General features: G+C 43.3%; 1 protein-coding gene across 7 annotated transcripts in view; it reads right to left on the bottom strand.

Moving 5' to 3' along the window:
- Positions 1–20,121, bottom strand: part of LYPLAL1 (lysophospholipase like 1) — a 90,860-nt gene extending 70,739 nt beyond the window's left edge. The window contains exons 1-2 of one of the 7 annotated variants that reach the window (XM_089777452.1): positions 19,869–20,121; positions 14,299–14,398 (exon numbers count right to left, since the gene is read on the bottom strand). In XM_089777452.1, coding sequence (XP_089633578.1) covers positions 14,299–14,398; positions 19,869–19,953 — 185 coding nt within the window. In that variant the 5' untranslated portion in view covers positions 19,954–20,121. The remainder of the gene's footprint in view (positions 1–14,298; positions 14,399–19,868) is intronic. The other 6 variants (XM_089777454.1, XM_089777455.1, XM_089777453.1 and 3 more) reach the window with 6 other exon arrangements.
- Positions 20,122–21,778: the final 1,657 nt, after the last annotated feature.

The following is a 21,778-nucleotide window of genomic DNA, read 5'->3' as shown; positions in this document are numbered from 1 at the left end:
GGACTTGCAGCCAGAAGAAACAAAGGATAGACCAGAGAATCACACTGTCACCAGGAAAAGGCAGGTCCATGTGATTAGGGACTCCTTATTGAGAAGAATAGACAGGCCTGTAACCAGAGCTGATCCAGAGAACAGAAGGGTGTGCTGTCTGCCAGGTGCTAAGATACGGGATGTGGAACTAAGGTTGAAGAGGATCCTAAAGGCAGCGGGAAAGAATCCATTGATCATCCTTCATGTAGGAACAAATGATACGGCTAGATCCTCGCTGGAACGAATCAAGGGAGACTATGCCAGGTTCGGAAGGATGCTTTAGGAAATCAAGGCTCAGGTGATTTTCAGTGGGATTCTGCCTGTTCCTAGAGAAGGGCAACAAAGGTGTGATGCACAATAAGTGGCTCAAGCAGTGGTGCTATAAGGAGGGCTTTGGGATGTATGGCCACTGGGAGGCATTCACGGACAGAGGACTGTTCTCTTGGGATGGACTTCACCTAAGTAGGGAAGAAAACACACTTCTAGGATGGAGGCTGGCACAACTGATTAAGAGAGCTTTAAACTAGGAATTTGGGGGAGACGGTTGGAGATGTCCAGGTAATCTCTACATCGGATTTTAGCATTGAGAGGGAGGAAAACTAAGTAAGAAAAGACATAGCCGGGGGGGGGGGGAGAGGAGGTAGGAGAATGTACATAAGGAGGAAGGGCAAAGTGGATACTAGTCTAATAGGTCATATTGGAGGTACAATGTCCATGCCAAATGGTTAAAGAATGTGAGCGAGGTGAAACAGCAAAAATTAAGATGTTTGTATACCAATGCAAGGAGCCTAGGTAACAAAAAGGAGGAACTAGAGCTACTGGTCCAGGAAGTGAAACCAGATATTATAGGAATAACCGAAACATGGTGGAATACTAGGCATGACTGGAGTACAGGTATTGAAGGTGTGTGCTGTTTAGGAAAGACAGAAATAAAGGTAAAGGTGGTGGAATAGCATTGTATATCAATGATGAGGTAGACTGCAAAGAATTAAAAAGTGAAGGAGTGGAGAAGACAGAGTGTCTGGGCAAAAATCACATTGGGGAAGAAAACTATTAGATCCTCCCCTGGGATAGTGTTTGGGGTGAGCTATAGACCACCAGGATCTAATTTGGATATGGATAGAGACCTCTTTAATGTGTTTAAAGAAGTAAATACTAATGGAAATCATGGGAGACTTCAACTTTCCAGATATAGATTGGAGAACAAATACTCGTAATAATAATAGGACTCAGATTTTCCTAGATGTGATAGCTGATGAATTCCTTCATCAAGTAGTTGTTGAACCAACAAGGGGGGAAGCCATTTTAGATTTGGTTTTGGTGAGTAGCAAGGACCTCATAGAAGAAATGGTTGTAGGGGACAATCTTGGCTCGAGCAATCATGAGATAATTCAGTTCAAACTAAATGGAAGGATAAACAAAAATAAATCTGAGACTAGGGGTTTTTTATTTCAAAAGGGCTAATTTTAATAAATTAAGGAAATTGGTTAGGGAAGTGGATTGGACTAAAGAATTTATGGATCTAAAAGTGGAGGAGGCCTGGGATTATTTTAAGTTAAAGTTGCAGAAGCTATCAGAAGCCTGTATCCCAAGAAAGATGAAAAAAATATATAGGTAGGTGTTTTAGACCAAGCTGAATGAGCAAGAAACTCAGGGAGGTGATTAAGAAAAAGCAGAAAGCATATAAGGAGTGGAAGATAGGAGGGATCAGCAAAGAAAGCTACCTTATTGAGGTCCAAGCACGTAGGGACAAAGTGAGAGAGGCTAAAAGTCATGTTGAGTTGGACCTTGCAAAGGGAATTAAAACCAATAGTAAAAGGTTTTATAGCCATATAAATAGGAAAAAAACAAAAAAAGAGGAAGTGGGACCGCTAATCACTGAGGATGGAGTGTAGGTTAAGGATAATCTAGGCATGGTCCAATATCTAAACAAATACGGTAAAACTCCAATAGTCCAGCACTCCTGATAGTCCAGCATCAAAATGGCAAGACCCTAGTGAGTGAGCTTTGGCAAAAAATGAGTCACAAGGTAACAGCGGCAACAAAACTTGAACTGAGCAAAAAGGGTAAAAAAGGCTTAAAAAAAGTAAAACATTACAGTATACTGTATACAGTATGTACAATAAAAAGGGTTAAGAACACTTTATATAATGTATACAGTGTGTGTGTGTGTGTGTGTATATATATATATATATATATATATATATATATATATATATATATATATATATATATATATATATATATATAAAAAAAAAACCAGTTTATAGTACCTCCTGATAGTCTGGCATATCTGATAATCCGGCACCACCTAGGTCCCATAGGTTTCTGTACTTTGCTTCAGTCTTTAATGAGGCTAATGAAGAGTTTAGGGATAATGGCAACATAACAAATGGGAATAAGGATATGGAGGTAGATATTACCAAATCCGAGGTAGAAGCCAAACTCGAACATCTTAATGGGAGTAAATCAGGGGGCCCCGATAATCTTCATCCAAGAATAGTAAAGGAACTGGCACATGCAATTACAAGTCCATTAGCAAAAATGTTAAATGAATCTCTAAACTCAGGGGTTGTACCATTTGACTGGAGAACTGCTAATATAGTTCCTATTTTTAAGAAAGGGGGAAAAAAGTGACCCGGGTAACTACAGGCTTGTTAGTTTGACATCTGTAGTATGCAAGGTCTTGGAAAAATTTTTGAAGGAGAAAGTAGTTAGGGACATTGAGGTTAATGGCAATTGGGACAAATTACAACATGGTTTTACAAAAGGTAGATCGTGCCAAACCAACCTGATCTCCTTCTTTGAGAAAGTAACATATTTTTTAGATAAAGGAAATGCAGTGAATCTAATCTACCTCGATTTCAGTAAGGCATTTGATACAGTACCACATGGGGAATTATTGGTTAAATTGGAAAAGATGGGGATCAATATGAAAATTGAGAGGTGGATAAGGAACTGGTTAAAGGGGAGACTACAGTGAGTCATACTGAAAGGTGAACTGTCAGGCTGGAGAGAGGTTACTAGCAGAGTTCCTCAGGGATCAGTTCTGGGACCATTATTATTTAATTTTTTTATTATTGACCTCGGCACTAAAAGCGGGAGTGTGCTAATAAAGTTTGCAGATGACACAAAGTTGGGAGGTATTGCCAATTCAGAAAAAGATTGGGAAATCATACAGGAAGATCTGGATGATCTTGTAAATTGGAGTAATAGTAATAGGATGAAATTTAATAGTGAGAAGTGTAAGGTTATGCATTTAGGGATTAATAACAAGAATTTTAGTTATAAGCTGGGGACACATCAGTTGGAAGTAATGGAAGAGGAGAAGGACCTCGAAGTCCTGGCTGATCACAGGATGACTATGAGCCACCATTATGACATGGCTGTGAAAAAGGCTAATACAGTCTTGGGATGCATTAGGCGAGGTATTTCCAGTAGGGATAAGGAGGTCTTAGAGCCGTTATACAAGGCATTGGTGAGACCTCATTTGGAATACTGTGTGCAGTTCTGGTCTCCCATGTTTAAGAAGGATGAATTCAAACTGGAACAGGTACAAAGAAGGGCCTCTAGGATGATCCGAGGAATGGAAAACCTGTCTTATGAAAGGAGACTCAAGGAACTTGGCTTGTTTACCTGAACCAAAAGAAGGCTGAGGGGAGATATGATTGCTCTCTTTAAATATATTAGAGGGATAAATGCCAGGGAGGGAGAGGAATTATTTAAGCTCAATACCAATGTGGACTCAAGAACAAATGGATATAAGCTGGCTAGTAGGAAGTTTAGACTCGAAATTAGGTGAAGGTTTCTAACCATCAGAGGAGTGAAGTTCTGGAACAGCCTTCCAAGGGAAGTAGTGGGGCCAAAAGACCTATCTGGCTTCAAGATAAAGCTAGATGGGTTTATGAAGGGGATGGTTTGATGAGGTAACATGATCTTGGCAATTAATTGACCTTTCACTATCAGTGGTAAATAGGCCAATGGTGGGAAGATAGAAGTTGCTAGAGAGAACTTTTTTCTGGGTGTCTGGCTCGTGAGTCTTGCCCATATGCTCAGGGTTCAGCTGATCCCCATATTTGGGGTCGGGAAGGAATTTTCCTCCAGGGTAGATTGGCAGAGGTCCTGGAGGTTTTTTGCCTTCCTCTGTAGCATGGGGCACAGGTCACTAGCAGGAGGATTCTCTCCATCTTGTGGTCTTTGAACCATTATTACAAGGACTTCAATATCTGAGATATAAGTGAAAGATTATTCTAGCAGTTGGTGGATGAGATTCTGTGGCCTGCATTGTGCAGGGGGTCAGACTAGATGATCAAAATGGTCCCTTCTGACCTTAAAGTCTATGGGTACGTCTACACTACAGCGCTAGTTCGAACTAACTTAGTTCGAATTAGTTAATTCGAACTAAGCTAGTTCGAACTAACGCATCTAGAACTAAAAACTAGTTCGAACTAGCGTTTTGCTAGTTCGAACTAGTAAGTCCACATTGAGTGGACTCTGAACAGGGCTTAATGATGGCCGGAAGCAGTGCCGGCAGGGCATAAAAGGAGGACTTAGAGCATGGAGATACTGTCTCAGGCTAGCCGAGGGCTGCGCTTAAAGGGTCCCGACCCCCACCCCGGACACACAGTTCTAAGGGGTGCCCCGCTTGCAAAGAAGTTCTGGCTTGGAGTGCCCTGAGTGCCCACACTGGGCACATCACACCACTCGGCCATCAGCCCGGCTGCACTTGCCGCAGGCTGCCATCTGGGGAGAGGGAGTAATTGGGGGGCTGCAGGAGAGCTTCCACCCCCAGAAGCCCGCAGAGCCAGCCCAGTCCTCCCCATCGGGGGCTCGTACCCCATTCCTCCCTCACCTCCTTCCACTTGCCCTTCCCTAGCCCCCCTTCTTCTTGATGTACAAAATAAAGATAACGTTTCTTCCAACATTGACTCTGTCTTTATTGAAAAAAACTGGGGGAGACTGGGAAAAGGAGGTGGGAGAGGGGAAGAGAAAGGCTGGGAGAGGGGAGGGCAACTAACATGATCAGGGGTTGGGAACAGGTCCCAGATGAAGAGAGGCTACAGAGACTGGGACTGTTCAGCTTAGAAAAGAGGAGACGGAGGGGGGACAGGATAGAGGTCTGTAAAAGCAGGGGTTGGGTGGAGAGGGTGCATTCAGAAAAGTTCTTCCTGAGTTCCCATAAAGAAGGACTAGAGGACACCAAAGGAAAGGAATGGGTAGCAGGCTTGAAACTAGTAAGAGAAAGTTGTTCTTGACAAAGCAAATAGTTAACCTGTGGAACTCCTTGCTGCAGGAGGCTGTGAAGGCTACAACTAGAACAGAGTTTAAAGGGAAGTGAGATCAAGTCATGGAGGTTGGGTCCATGGAGTCCTATTAGCCAGAGGGTAGGAGTGGTGTCCCTGCCCAAAGTTTGTGGAAGGCTGGAGAGGGATGGCACGAGACAAATGGCTTGGTCATTGTCTTCGGTCCATCCCCTCCAGGGTCCCTAGGGTTGGCCGCTGTGGGCAGACAGGCTACTGGGCTAGATGGACCTTTGGTCTGACCCAGGACGGCCATTGTAAGCTCAGGGCTCAGTGTCGGGGGTCTCAGTGGACCCCCTTGATTTTCATTCACACCTGGTCCTGGGTGGCCAGGCTGGCAGCTCTCCTGCCCTAGACGGCCACTTTCCTGTGCCTAGTGCGGAGATCGTGGACGAGGTCCACGATGTCCGCACTAGCCCAGGAAGGTGCCCGCCTCTTGCGGTCCAGGGCAAGCTCCCGGGAGCCGCCAGCCTGGTCCCGGCAAGAGGGGGTGGGCTGGGGGGCATCGGGTGGGTGGCTCTGTGCCGTGCCAGGTGCAGGGTCTGCTAGCTGGGTGCTGGCAGGCTTGCACCTGGCACGGGCACCGTAGCCAGCCCGTGCCCCTTTAAGGGGTCCGGGGCCGGGAGGGGGGCATAGAGTTTCCCTGGTGTTGGCCAGAGTGGCCACCAGGGAAACCTGGGGAGGGCTAGCCTCCCACTAGTTCGAACTAAAGGGCTACACAGCCCTTAGTTCGAACTAGCTAGTTCGAACTAGGCGTTAGTCCTCGTAAAATGAGGTTTACCTAGTTCGAACTAAGCGCTCCGCTAGTTCGATTCAAATTCGAACTAGCGGAGCGCTAGTGTAGCGCATAGGAAAGTTAGTTCGAACTAACGTCCGTTAGTTCGAACTAACTTTCTAGTGTAGACATACCCTATGAGTCTATGAGAAATGCTTACAGGCCCAATTTTGCCCACCCCAGAGATGGTCTGGTGTACTTGATCTTTCTCAGCACAAGGTAAAGGACTATATCAGTGGTTCTCAATCAGCAGTCTGGGGCTCCCTTTGGGCTCACTAACAGATTTCATGGGGTCCTCCAACCATGACTAGAATTAGACTTGTGGGGGCCTGTGAAGGGGTCCCTGCTGGCGCTGCGGGGGAGCCCTTACCGGCCATGTGCCCCGGGGCCGCAGCACGGCTGAAGACCGCTGGCCCCGCCGTAAGGATGGGGAGGGAACATAGAAGGGCCCAACGACCAGAACTGGGGGACAAGGGACTCGGGGCACCAGACCGACCCCCACGTGCGCAGTCACAGGACCCGTGAAGAAAGCTGAAATCCCACAGCATGGGGCTGAAGTTTGGGGTGCTGAGCCCAGCCACCTGGGGCTGAAGTCAAAGTATGAGACAACATAGCTTTGCAGGGAACCCGGGACATGGGGCCCCAATTTTCCTGCTTGCTGTCCCCTAACCTCAACTCTGGCTTTAATATGCAGAAAACCAGTTTTTGTGGTACAGCTGGGCCATGAAGTTTAAGGAAAGTTTTGAGAGGCCCTGGCCTAGATGACATCTCAATGTCCTTTTTAGCCCTACAATTCTATAACACAGACCGATATACCATACAAGTGTCACTCAAACCTCAAGATAAAGTGTAAGTGGGACATTAAGTGGTGCTACACAGACCTCATACAAGCAAAGTTGTGAATTAACCTTTAAATATTTACTGGTAAGTGAGGTGAGACCATTAGAATTTTTGGCAAGAGTTATGTGGTTTAGTGGGAATTAGTGGGCCAATATCTGTTTTTAGTTAGACAAGTTTAAAATTCAAATAACTCCACTGTAGCTTCTCTTAGAGATGGTGGAAAAAAGGATTAAAACTACAGGATGCTACACTGTCATTACTAGGGATTTCACTGCAACAGAACAGTATTCAGCCCAGTGAATTTTATACCATCACATTACAGGCAGTCCCCAAGTTACGCGGATCCGACTTATGTCGGATCCGCACTTACGAATGGGGCTCTCTCGCCCCGGAGCTCGCAGGCAGCGGGACCGCCCAGAGCGCAGCGGTCCCGCCACCTCGACCTCCGGGGCGAGAAAAGCTGCTCCGGGTGCCCCTGGTCTGCTGGGGACCGTCTCCAGCAGACCAGGGACACCTGGAGCAAAGCCGGGGAGGCGGAGGGGTCCTGCGCCTCTGAGGGTTTGCTCTGGCAAAGCCTCAGAGGTGCGGGACTCCGCCGCCGCTGCGGCTTTGCTCCGGGTGTCCCTGGTCTGCTGGAGACAGCCCCCAGCAGACCAGAGGCACTGGGAGCAAAGTGTCAGCGGCAGCGGGGTGCCGCGCCTCCCCGGCTTTGCCAGAGCAAAGCCTCAGAAGCGCGGGACCCCGCAGCCGCTGCGGCTTTGCTCCCGGTGCCTCTGGTCTGCAGGGACCTACCTGGCAGCCCAGCTGTTCTGTCCCAGGCTCGAGATTCAGCCGCTGTTGAAACTGATCAGTGGCTGATTCCAGGAAGCTGGGGGCAGAGCAATTCTGCCTCCAGCTTCCTGTAGTCAGCCCCTGGTCAGTTTCAGCAGCAGCGGCTGAAATCTGGAGCCAGTTCCGACTTGCATACAAATTCAACTTAAGAACAAACCTATAGTCCCTATCTTGTACGTAACCCGGGGACTGCCTGTATTTTACTGTTATGAATATTTCTGTCTCCAAAGCACATCATTTTTTAAAAACTTCTACAAAACTGTAGAATTTAATATTTGAGTTCAAAATGCCTTACAAACTATCTCCTCCCAAGTGTCCTGCTATTAGTGACTGCAGACCCACTATCGCTTTGCTGAATAAAAACGGCCAGGGGCATACCAGAAACTCTATTTAGAATCAGTAGCACGTTATAGGCAGGGGCTGCTACAGACTAGCAGGCCCAGGCACATCACAGGCAGGGGCTACTCTTGACAATTGGTGCAGCCCCTGTCAGCAGTGGGGCCCCCATGGGGCTGGAGCAGCCACTTGCCCCCACCAGGCAACTGCTCCAGCCCCCACCAGTTAATTGGAACTGGTTAATCATCACCAGTCAAGGGTGATGCTTATTGGTTAAACTTTCACATCCCTAAAGAAAAGACATTAAATTTATACAAACATACTTTCTCCATGCTGCAGAATATTGGGATGGTGTAAATTCCAAGATAACTTTCCACATCTATGTGATCAGAACAAAGAGAAATAGCTTGACAATATCGGAAATCCACTTAGGTGTCCAGTAAAATCCAACTTGTACACATCTACTTTGTTTTAAAAGTTATGAATGAGGTTAGGGGACATAAAACTGAGAGATTAACAACATTTGCTTGAGCCCAACATAGTACGGATAGGCACAGTGCAGGATCCCTCACACAGCTCTGCCAATCCATCTCAGTCTTGACCTACAATATTCCTGCTGCTTTTCCAATCCTAGGCCTCTCATGATTAGAGACTACAGCCAATGTAGTTGAATGTGCCAAACTCTGGCGTTTTTGTGATGTGGCGAAATGGAGATTAGTATGAAATGAAACTCACCTCCACTCAAGAACTAAATGAAGATTTGAACTCAGGTGAAAGGCTGGAATATCAGTCCAACCTATTCAACAGCCTCTAGCAGGCATATGTTTACAACTGAGAAAGGACAGGATATTTTGCAAAATATGTAACACAAAACTATGGAAACAGTCTTTTGGCCATAAGATGATATACTAGTAGAGGTCAAAAATATCCACATAATGGTCCAAATTGTGTATTTATAGTTTACTTTCTGACTTACAATAGGAAAGGCTGTCAGAAGGGATTGCTAGATAGTATAACAAATCTTTGACCTAGATTTTTCAAGAGAATTATAAAGGTAAAGTATATATTTATTAAAAATAATTGGAGACGCAGTGGTTTAAACTTTTCCACATTAGCTGCTCCAATGCCAATTTAAACTATGGGTTTTTGGGGTTTTTTTGTAGAAACTCTAAATTGGGTAGTATTCAGTTTCCTGATTTAGCCATTCAATAGAAACGGAATGTTTAAGAAACAGTGGTAGCAGGAGAAACAGTATTTAAAGAAGCAGCAGTTCTGACACAAATAAAAGGAAAAAAGGTGTTCATCAACATTATTGGGCCAGAAAGCCTAATTCCATTAAACAATTTAAATCTGGCTACAGCGACATTAGAAAGTAGGTTTAGCTCTACATATGTACAAATGTTTTCATCTTTTGAATAGGAATAATGCCAAGAACAGACTGAAGTTGTAGACTGACCATGAAGTACATAGCTCGCTCTGAGTCCTAGCAGTTATTGCACTGCCTTTGTAACATTTGGTGCAATTTAATGTCAAGAATAAAAAGTGAAGAGGTACACCACTGAAGACCTTGTCACTGGAAGGGCTTTTTTTGTTTTAAAAAAACCCAATCATTAAGGCACTGGTGATAAACCAAAATCTAATGCCACATCAAGTAATGACTGAAGATACAAGTACCAGCTTGGTGGCCAATGAGTTCGGTAGTACATTCCCATTTCACAAAGGACAAATGACCTAAAAAAAAAATCAAACAGGGCACTAACTGGTAGTCATAACAGACACATCAGGAAATGGGGGCCAAATCCTGCAAGGTGCTCAGTGCTTTCAACTGGTGTCTTCAGTCAGCATCATTCAAATTACTTCATTTAATCATCTTCTGAGATCAACATATCAACATCAGAAGCCAAAACGCAGTTCAGCCTCTCAAAGTGAAATACCCAACAGAGACATCGTAAGGATGTACAAGGTTTTCCATGTCTAGAGGGATAGCCAGGTTAGTCTGTAACTTACAAAAAGTGTATCTGTTCTGGGGACAGAAGGTCTTCAATCTCCAGGGTGATTAACCTAGTCAAAAGTACACTTTTGTTTTTAGCAACTGAGTGCCAACCATATTTTGCAGATTATTTTTTAAAAGCAACCAGCTTCCATTACAGAAAAGTGTAATAAAAAATATAATCCCTTCTCCAGGCTTTTTAAACCTCCTACAACTCTATTCCAAAGTTTAAAATTAGCATGCCCCTTTCGAAAAAGGGGCCAGTGTAGACGTAGCCACACTGTGCCACACAGAAAGCTTGAGGGAAATATGCACCCCATATTTTTTTTAAAAATCTTAAAATTCTGCAAAGTTCTGCATATTTTGTCAAATACCACAATGTAATCACAGCATTTTCAATTATTTGGTAATTTATTTGAAAATACTTGTCAGCAAATAACTGAAAATTGTGTGATTATATTGTGTTATTTTGACAAAATGTGCAGGGTTTTGCAGAATTTTAAATATTGGGCACAGAGTTTTTAATTGGGCTGCGGAGCTGAATTCCCTAAGGAATAGAATTTGACTTATATCATTCCTCAATCAACACCAAATCATGTTATATTTTAAAAGCTAATCAAGCAGGATGAATATATATTTTTAGGGATTTTATTCTGGAGTTTGTTCTCTGGTTGATCCAAAAAGCTCTATCTAGGATAGTTGGTGAGTTAAACTCCAGTATGTCTTATAGGAAATAAAAATTATTATTTTAGTGCTGGAATAAAACAATTTAAAACATTTTTCTAACACAGTATGATAAAATGACACAAGTTCTATTACTTGTCAGATCCATTAAAAATTGAAACATTCATACACATGCCTAATTTCTGAAGCTTCTCTTTGCTTTTATTCATTAGAGTCAAAACTGCCTTGTAATCAGGCTGTGATGAACAACTGCAGATTTCTAACCTGCACAGGCTCTACTCAAACACACAGCAAGCCCTTGATATTTTATCAACCACAGGGTCAGGGGCTTAATATACCTGGACACCTACTTTGGGGTAATTTAAGGCCTGATTTTCAGAGGTACTGAAAACTTTAACTGGTGCTCTATACCATGGGGTGGGGGAAGAGAAGGAGAGGATATCAAGCAATACAATATTTAGGATCCTAACATTTGTCACTCCATTTTTGGTTTTTCTTTTCTATGGAAAAAGGAAAGAGAAATCATTACAGATTTTACAAAGTGTATAACATCCATTAGATTTAAATACCAAAACGACAAAAACCTATACTGGCCAAGCAAAAGTTATTTACAATACAACCAGTAAAACATCTCTTTACAAACTTCCTTTGTTTGTGAATAGTTCCAAATGGTGGCAAGCATTACAGTGCTTAAGTGCATTTGTTTTATTTCACTATGTCAGTTAATGGTGCTTATCCTCAGGAACAAGGAGGCTGTAAAGCAATATTCCATAATGTTCTTCTCAGCTGCCAGTCAAAAACAAATGCACTACAGGTATTTTTCTTTGGATATACCCCTTTCACACTAGGGGAACAGGATGGAAAAATCCTGCTAAAAGCTGCCAAGAATCAAATCATGCTTAATCTTGCTTTGCTTTGGAAAAGAATTAAGAGAATAAACTCAACAAACAAGGCAACTGTTTAGTCACATGTTTTACATTACAATGTAGTATTTTTCTTTACCTGCAATCTTTACTGATATCTTACAGTCTGTGTAAGAATCAAAAAAGCTGCTTGATAAATCATAAATACTGATTTCATCATTTATATTTACGGTCCTACCAAATTCACAGCCATGAAAAATGTATCATGAGCCATGAAATCTAGTCTCCTTCCATGAAATCTGGTCTTTTATATGCTTTTACCTTACACTACACAAATTTCACAGAGAAGACCAGCATTTCTCAAATTGGTGTTCCTGTCCCAAAAGGGAATTGCAAGGGAATTGGAAGGTTACTGGAGGGAGTGTCACAATATTGCCACTCTTATTTCTGCACTGGCTTCAGATAGATGGCTGGAGAATAGCAGCTGCTGAATGACAGCCAATCTCTGATGGCAGCACAGCAGAAATAAAGGTGGCAATGACATACCATCCTTGCTTCTGTGCTGCTGTTGACTTGGTCTTCAGAGCTAGGACCACGGCCATAGTCACCTCTCTCCAGCTGCCAAACTCTGAAGCAAGTGCTGTCGCCAGCAACAGCACAGAAGCAGGAGTAGTAGTACTATAACTCCCTCCCTACAATAATCTGGTGACTCTCCTCTCCATTTTGGTGAGGACCCCTATAATTACAATACCATGAAATTTTAGATTTAAATTGCTGAAATCATATATTTCTTATTCTTAAAATTCTATGACTGAGAAATTGACTAAAATAAACCTTGAATTTGGTAGAGCCTCATTTATAACGTTGCCCTTAGCTACTACAGATATTTACAAATAATAAAATCAAAGGACAAGATTGTGGATCTGGACACAATGGAATGGGAAAGTGGAGCTCTAGTGGCTGAAGAGATGTGGCCTGAGGCATTTTACCGGCATCGGACACACACTGGAAAGTTGAAGTTTACAAACGTTATGGCAAACCCTCATCTACTGTCAGTATAAATGGAGAGGATGGAGCTTTTTGGGCCCCAATGAATGCCATGAATCATGCTAGCTGCACACTTAACCTAGTGGTCAACAGAGCAGTATGTTGTTTGAATAAAATCATTCCCATGGTGCAGTAGATCAACTCCACTATTTCCCTTCAATCCCTCCATAAAACACACTTCTCAAAAGATTTTCAAAGTTTTCCTCACAACCCTGAATTGCTCTCATCTATGTACAATGAGTTAGTTATGTTGCAAGCAAAACTCAAATAAGCAGCCTGTTTTTTCAGAGGCGCTTGGCTTGTGGCTGAAAACCAGGCCATTTATTTGGATAGTTAAATATGGATTTAAGCACCTAGCTTTAGGCATCCAGTCTGAAAATATTGGCCATACTTGTAAATTCCTTGAGGCAAGTACCACAAGCTCCCTCTATTCACATGGTCTCCAACATGCTAGCCACTAGCGGCTATCTGGCCAGTTGAGTGTGGCTAGTTGGCTTGAATAATATGGCTATTTGGCCAGCTGAGTGTGATTAGTTCAGAACTTTAGTCAGCTTCGGAACTGATTGGACACCTTGGGTCTATTTCCTATATACCATAAAGCACACTGTGGCACTTTATTATGACTAAAGAAGTAATAATGGGGCTTCAAATGCTAGCATCTGTGATGAGGAAGCAGGACTCGATTTTTATTATGTGCTCAGTTGTTTGAAATGAAAAACCAAAGCAACCTTGTAATTCAAATGTTTTAACATCCAGGGATGCCACAAATAGTTGAAGATGATCCTTGCATTGTCCCTAGCTATATATTTACTAGGGATGTGAAAGATTAATCAGTAACCGGTGAAGGCTGGAGCCGCTCTCCATGTGCAATGCACGGGGGGCTGCCCCAGGCCCACAAGGGGTCTACCGCGTCTGAAGCAGCCCCAGTCCGTGTTGGTCCTGGGCACCCTGCAAAGAGGGACTGCTCCAGCTGGGGTTGGGAGCTGGGAGCCAGCCCCAGCATGGAGCTGGAAGTGGGAGCCCCGGCAGGCTGGGGGCTACTCCAGCACCTGGATCCTGCTTAATCAGTTAAACATTAGGCCAGCCTAATATTTAACCAGTTAACTGATTAATCAGGATTTTACATCCCTAATATTTACTACAAGGCAAATATTCCTACCAGTCACACCAGACTATAGTTAGAAGCAGTCAGAAGCAAAAATTGATATGTATAGTAAAGTGTTTGGTTAATTCTGATCATAGATTTATGGGAACAATTAGAGGTAGGGAGGTGGCTTAAAAAATCATTTAATAACATGGTCACAGTACATGTCACAGAAAAATCCCTATCTATATTAGCCTTGTGAAAAATTCAACAGTAATGCAGACTGGCTTTTACTGTGAATTAGAAGAAAGTATCCTACATAAAATCTCATGCATTTAAAAATAAGATCTTGTGGTTGCAAAGCGTTATAGAGCTCCGAACATCACCACTAAATAAACAGAGAGAATTGCAAAACACAAAGCACTACCTCTACCCAGAGGCATAAGAATATTTTCACAACGATTTTGTCAGAAGAGTAGAGGAATTTAGTCTTAGTAGTAAAAGGCATTGAACGATACCTGGCAGGAGCTGTTGGATAAATTACTTTTATATGCTGGAAAGCTAAATCCTGATTCAGAACTTGTTTGATCCATGCTCTTATTCCTGGACCAGTGTCACCTGCATAACACAAATACACAGGAAATTTAATTCCACATATGTACAGATAGAACCATACAATGCCAAAACTATTTATACTTGAAACTCACTTCATTTACAAGCTTGATTCTGCAAACTTCCCAGCAATTTCTAGAAGTACTAAGCACCCCCAGGCCTCTCTGAAATCAGCATATACTTGAAACCCCTTTGATCACACTCTTAAAGGGGCTATCGATTTCCCAATTAATCACAAAAATCTTGTGTCCTTTTTATAACCTCGATTATTAGCCATTGATAGCAAAGTGATAAAAATGCAAAAAAATACAAAGTAAAACAGAAACCAAAAAGATTTTCAGCTTGAGTCCTCATTTTTATAAAAATTCATTTTATTGTTTTCAATTTTTAAAGGTACAAATGCTTAAATTAGAAGTCCCAAAAATTTTGTTGAAAATACAAATTTAATTAAATGCAATATTTTTATTAGAAATAGACCTTAACCAAAATCTCAGATCCAAACTCCCTGAGTTTTTGGTAAAAAAAAAAAAAGTTCAAAACTCAGACCCAAACTTTGGCTTCTAGAATTAGGGCAGGTTGTTTAAAATACTAAATTCAAACAGGCCCTTTCTTGAGAGTTGGCAGAGATCAAGCCTGATTTTTGTGACTATGGTCCTCATCCAACAGCAGTTTAGTTCATGATCCTACAAGCAGGTTCACATGCGTAGATCCTTGCAGATCCAATATTTCCAAAGTGCCTTACAAAATACACATTAATTCTCTTCCCTTTTAAAGATCTTATCTTCAGTGAACACATGCAGTGTTCTCAATGTATAAATCATGTTTTTCCCCTACCTCATCTAATTTCATCCACACACACAAAAATGTATAACTCAGTTAAGTGTTTCTTTAAATTGGAGCTAGCTAACCCAACAGAGAAATGGGTTGAAGCTCTAGTGGAACTGAGACTCCAGCAGTTAAAGCAGTGGTGAAACAGAATACTGAGTTACAGCAACTAATCAGCAGCTAATCCAATCACTGTGTGCTACTGATACAAATCACTATATAGCTGAAATAACAACAAATGGTCCGGTATCACTTTATAGACCAGTGTTTCCCAATTTTATTTGGCCACGGAACCCTTTTCAGCTTAAAAGTATTTCAAGGAACCGATAGGGTTGCCAGGGTAAAATGTGTTAAGCAAAAAAAATTTTTAAAAATTAAAAAAGACCCACCAGAATTGGTCGAACAAAAAAAAAAAAAAAAAAAAAGCTGAAAAATAGAATCTGTCTCTTTAAGAGGGGGTGGGAGAGTGCCGAGTTCTCGCAGAACCCTTTCTTTCGCTTCATGGAACCGTGGGGTTCCGCGGAGCACCAATTGGGAAACACTGTTATAGACTAATAAAACATATGTACAGCTGAAGAATTGTTCCTCAGTATAGTCACACTAACTGTTAGAGCCAGACTAACCTGAGTGGGGTAACTCAAGTGTATTGAATCAAGGTAACTACTGCAGTGAAGACAAGCCCTTAGGTGGAAAAGACTTTTTATTGCTTTAGATTTCAACAAAGAAAGCCCCAAGATATCATTTACAAATAAAATGTAAATAAATACTACTGGAATTATGCTTCAGTTAATGAATGGAAGGTAAAAGGACTCTGTCCTACCAGTGCTTACTGCCAAGCACAAAATGTACTACATCATGAATGGCCTTATTTATGTTGAATCACAAATAACTCACAGTAGCAGTACTAGTCTACACAGTAAGTCTTTCCAGGATTGGGCCCAAAATTTGTACACTGTTTATTTTGACTTTACCATTTAAAAAAAAATCTATATACAAATTAAAGGCATAACTAGGATTCCATTGTGAATTTATTCCTGCAAACATAAGGAGTAACTTTGCTCGTCTGACTACTTTAGGCTGGTATCGAAGCAGATCTTGTTCTCATCAGTCAAATTTGGAAAACATAGGTTTTCTAAGAGAAACTATTAACAAAATACTTTTAAACGTTTACAAAATAAAATTATTTTCTCTACACATATCTTTCTTTAGTTAGGGAGCATAAGCCTTGATTCTGCAAATCAAAGTTAAGTGTGCGTGCTTATAAGTATTTGCAGGCAGGATTGGGGCCATACATGTTTTCTTTATGACATCACATCTTCTCTTTCTTTGCTGACATTTCATGAGCTCTGAGAGTCAACAGGAGCATGCATAAAGTTAGGAACCAGGGCTCATACACACTACCACTTACGTCAGTATAACTGAAGTGACTCAGGCTACGTCAACACGAAAGGGGAAGGTTGAATAAATATACTCAACTCCAGCTACGTTAATTACGTAGCTGGAGTTGACGTGCCTTGACTCACGTTTCCCCACAGTCTCCACAGTGGGAGGCCGACAAGATCCAACGCTCCCGTAAGCTTCCTTTACCCCCTCACAGGAGTGCCACCACCAACAGGGACACCCTCTGAATTCAATTTAGCGCGTCTTAGTTAGACCGACTAAATCAAACTCCAGAAGTGGAGGAATGAAGACACGATCTCTGAGGTGTGAATAATCCACTCTCTAAGGACATAAGTCACATTGACCTACGCTCCAGTGTGGACAGTGCTATGTCAGCAGGAGCGCTTCTCCCACCAACACAGCTTCTGACTCTCACAGATAGTTTAAATATGCCAATGGATGAGCTCTCTCGCAGCAGCAGAGACCATATTCTAGTGTAGACAAGCAGCTGGAGAGCTTCTAATGTAGCTTATTCTGTCTGAACAGCTTGCAGAAAGAAGACTCATTAGTTAAGAGACTTTGACCCTCATGTACCAACTCTCAGCACCCTAAGTGTGATTACCAGGGCTTCTATTTAGATGCAATTAATTTCAGTTCAATAAAAATAACATCAAAAGGTAACGCAGTTACGAACAGGGTTTGCTGCCCGTCTCCCTGGTCTGCTGAGACGGGGAGCAAAGTCTCTGAGGACGCCGGCAGCAGGACAGCCGCAGCGCGTCTGGGCTGTCCGCTGCCCGCGTGCTCCGTGGCTTTGCTCCCCGTCTCCCTGGTCTGCTGGGGTGCGTCTTGGTCCGCCGCCCGTGTCTCCCTGGTCTGCTGGGGGGGGGGGCGCAGCTAGTACCCCCCCCCCCCCAGCAGACCAGGCTTTTCTCCGGACGCCTGTGGTAGAGCAGCTGGGGCGCTGCCGGTTGGTCCCGCAGCGCCGCTCTGGGCGCTACTGTACCAACCCGGCAGCACCCCAGCTGCTCTGCCCCAAGCATCCTGATTCAGCCGCTGCTGGTCAGTTTCAGCAGCGGCTGAATCAGGACGCCTGGGGCAGAGCAGCTGGGGTGCTGGTGGGCGCTGGTGGAGCAACCCAGCAGCACCCCAGCTGCTCTGCCCCAGGCGTCCCCAAGTCAGCCGCTGCTGAAACTGACCAGCGCTGACTACAGGAAGCCCGAGGCAGAGTTGCTCTGCCCCGGGCTTCCTGGAATCAGCCGCTGATCAGTTTCAGCAGCAGCTGACTTGGGGACGCCTGGGGTTCTTAAATTGAATCTGTATGTAAGTCGGAACTGGTGTCCAGATTCAGCCTGTTGAAACTGATCAGAGGCTGATTCCAGGAAGCCCGGGGCAGAGCAACTCTGCCTCAGGCTTCCTGTAGTCAGCCACTGGTCAGTTTCAGCAGTGGCTGAATCTGGACGCCAGTTCTGACTTACATACAGATTCAACTTAAGAACAAATCTACAGTCCCTATCTTGTACGTAACCCGGGGACTGCCTGTATATTGTTTCACACTAATACTGGATGTAGTGCATGAGGAGTACCCCATTACTCTCCCATTCAATCTGGGTTCAACTAATTGTTTTGTTACAATTAAGTGGTAGCAAATGTTAAGGGGAAAAAATTGATTCATGGGATTGCCACTCAGTTTTGCTCTGCCTTACAACTGCTGTCTAGAGGGCATCAAAAGATGTAACATGCCAGCCTGCACTAACTTGCTACCCCATGCTTTGGAAATACCCTCCTCCCTACACACACCAAACTATTAAACAAAACCAGATAGAAGAGGACTCTTACTTTTCCTGACAGCTCCGTTGTAAATATTATGAATAGAGTTATAACAAAAAAGAAAAATTGTGACATACTTAAACCACTTTTGGAATTATCCTCTAACCATAATCTTCCCCCATCTCTACAAAATAATAAGAAATTATTTACTTCAATTAGAGTTAACAGGAGAAGCTGACTATATTGTACTAACTCCCCTTCAGTTGTGTGCTTTGTGAATTCAAACAGCTTTGAGTGTCCAGGTTTAATAAACTAAATTCAAACTGGATTATAAAAACACACATAAATTATGAGAACTAATTCCAGCACTGACAGTTGCTTGCAGGCAGCACAACAGAAAGGAATCATAAAGCCTCAATCTAGCAAACCCTTATATATATCCTTAATTAAGGAGACAGTGTTAATTTAAAGATTACACTTCCACTTGTTGCTTGTAACAACGTTGTTAAAAATATCATCATCTACGATGACCCTAGTTTATAATGGAAGAAATTTTATTCTGATTTGTTCGTTTTATGAAAAAAATGCTGTTAATTACACATAATTTCACTGTTTCATTTGTATGGTCAGGTCAGACTTGGATTAAGAATTTCAAAAGTATTTACACATACAGGAGCAATACTCCCATCATTTTAGGCACTTCTTAAAAATATCTCACCCCAATCCTGTAAATGTGTATGCCCTCAATTATTTTTTACTTAAGAAGGTAATCCACTGCATGAATTCAGTTATCCATGTACTTTAAGCCTTTTCTAGACTAGGATACATATGTTAATTAACACGCCTTAAACATATGTTGAACTGGTGAAACTAAAGCTGAGAAGACTAAATTTCATGCATGTATGTTAAAGTACATCCTCCCTTGTCTACACTAGGCTTAAAATGCATCAGTTAGGATGTGTTAGCTACCACATCTTTTATCTTACTCTAAATATGGCCTAAGTGTTTGTATGATTTCTAGCATAATTTTGCCTGTTATTTGCACGCAGACTCCAAGCAGGAAGTGTCTTTTGATAGGGAAGGAACATTGTGGATATAAACTCACAAAAACTAGCAGTGGAATTTGGGAGCTGATAAAGAACCTCAAACTAAATTTCATATCGTTTTTGAAATGATCTAGATTTCAAACAAACCGTGTCCCCCTGTTGCTCACAAGTGGACTTGGTTAAGATGAGAGTCTGATTTTGAGCCCTTACTCTCAGGAATCATCCCATTAAAGGTAAAGGTGCTACTCACATCAGTACAGACCTGAGCTTTCAGCCTAAGTTCAGGCTGGTCCATACCTGTGCAATAACCACTACCACGCCCCCCTAGGGCCCCAAATCAGTGACCCGGCAGAGTGGAGCAGGGTCCCGGGCTGACGCCAGCCCAGCGCCCCGCTGCAGAATGCGGCGGCGTCCCGGCCCCCTGCACGCGCCGCGGGCGCAAGGCTTGGAGGCCGCACCTGAGCCGTGCAGCAGGACGACCGAGGCGCTGTGCCTGCCCGCCGGGGACACCACGCTCCGCTGCAGCGCGGCCGAGACCGCCATGACCTCAGCTCCCCCCGCCAAGCGCAGGACCGGTCCAGCAGCTTCCCTGTCAGCCCCCTCCTCGCGCCGGCGCGGCTCGCTCCTGGGGCCGTAGGTGGCTGGGAGCCTGCGCGGCGGGGCGGGGCGGGGCGGCAGTGCGCCGGGCTATCCGCGGGGCGGGTCTGGGGAGAAATGGGGTGAGTCATTTCCGCACGCGGCCTGCTGGCGTCCCCTTCCCAACTGCTCTCCTCACAGGCCTCCCTCCGTGCAGCCGTGTTTATCGCCCTGCTTGGAACTGAGTTACAGCCGCACTAAGCGACAAGGGGACCCCTGTACGCTTGCTGAGTTGCAACACAAACACCTCAGCCAGCTAGGGTTGCCGGGTGGTCTCAACAAAAATACCGGACACACTTGACATTACATCACAATCTACATTACATCTTATTTGGAAAATACCAGACGTTTATATTTTCTCATTTATATTTTCTCAATTTGTTTCCCAAGCAGAAAGCTGAAATACTGGACTGTCCCGTTCAAAACTGGACACCTGACAATCCTACGCCAGCAGGGTCGAGTCTGTCCCTTACAACTGGCGAGCTGATGTACTGGGTATCCTTACTGTTGCTATGCCAGGAGAACTCCTTCGCATGAGGCAGCAATCTCAGCTTCTGCTAAGTAAAGTTTTATGTTGCAAAACAAGTCCCCAAGATCAGCTCAGACACATTATATAGAACAAGGATGAGCAGGAAAATACTCCAAACTGGGGTGCTTAAAGTGCTAGCTATTATTTTTAGGTAGTAATAACCTATTAATACTATAGTCACAAGTCAGGGCATCTTTGATCCCTCTCTCTGTTTTAAGTGCACTACCTCCAGTTAATAGACATCATGCTGTCCCTTCAGTACTTCCATGATTTTCCCACTCATAGTTTAGGTCATCCACTAGAAACTGCAGCAGTCCTGCTGTAGTGCTTCAGGGGAGACACTCCTTACTGTGATGGGTGTGGTTCTCACAGTGCTATAGTTTATCCATCTTCAGAGCTCTTTGCTAGTTAACAGAAGAATTCTTCTATCAGCCTAGCGCTGTCCATGCTGGGTCAGCCTAACTATGTTGCTAGGCTGTGGATTTTTCACACCTTTGAGGAACATAGCTGAGCCAACCAAAATTTTTAGTGTTTATCTGGCCTTAAAATGGGTGTTGGAGTACAGCCTCCCTGGTACCAATCAGAAGTGCACAGAGGGCCTGACTAGGTTCAGTAATAACACATATTATTACTGTTACCAAATTCAGTTCTTCCCTTGAGAAGCTGATCAATACAGTGACCCAAACCATAGTCACCTTAAAACAAAGTATTGTTTAATCTAAATTGAAACAAAGCATCATCAAAAAATAAAAATATTTTTAATTCAATAAATATTTTAAATTTTTATCTATCTTACCTTATGCTTAGGTAAGGCTGGTTTATCCTAGGTAACCCACTTCTTGGTCTGGAGGTATCTTCTTCTGCAGTCTGTCATTCCCTGTGCCTCTTGAACGTGGTTACATTTCTTTATGTAGCCCCCTTGGGAGAGATAAGCGTATACTACAAAACAATTGTTGCTCTGTAATAAACCTCTGTATATCAGCCAATGGACCTACCTGTGAGTGCTGTCTGCTGTCTAGCTCAAATTCTTTCCACTCCTGTTGGAATTCACCCCTTGTAACGATATAGTAAACCACACAATAACAATCAAATGTGAATATATAAAATAATTCATCCCCCACTTCCCTCACAATTATGTTCTAGGTATGTTGGTCTGAATATTGTAAAAATGTTTGCTTTGTGGTGGGCCACCTGCGGTCTGAG

Source organism: Pelodiscus sinensis, chromosome 3, assembly GCF_052426305.1.
Source record: "Pelodiscus sinensis isolate ZL-2025 chromosome 3, ASM5242630v1, whole genome shotgun sequence".
Classification (NCBI taxonomy): Eukaryota; Metazoa; Chordata; order Testudines; family Trionychidae; genus Pelodiscus; species Pelodiscus sinensis.
The sequence above is the reverse complement of the archived record's forward strand: the minus strand, read 5'-3'. Positions and strand labels throughout refer to the sequence as shown.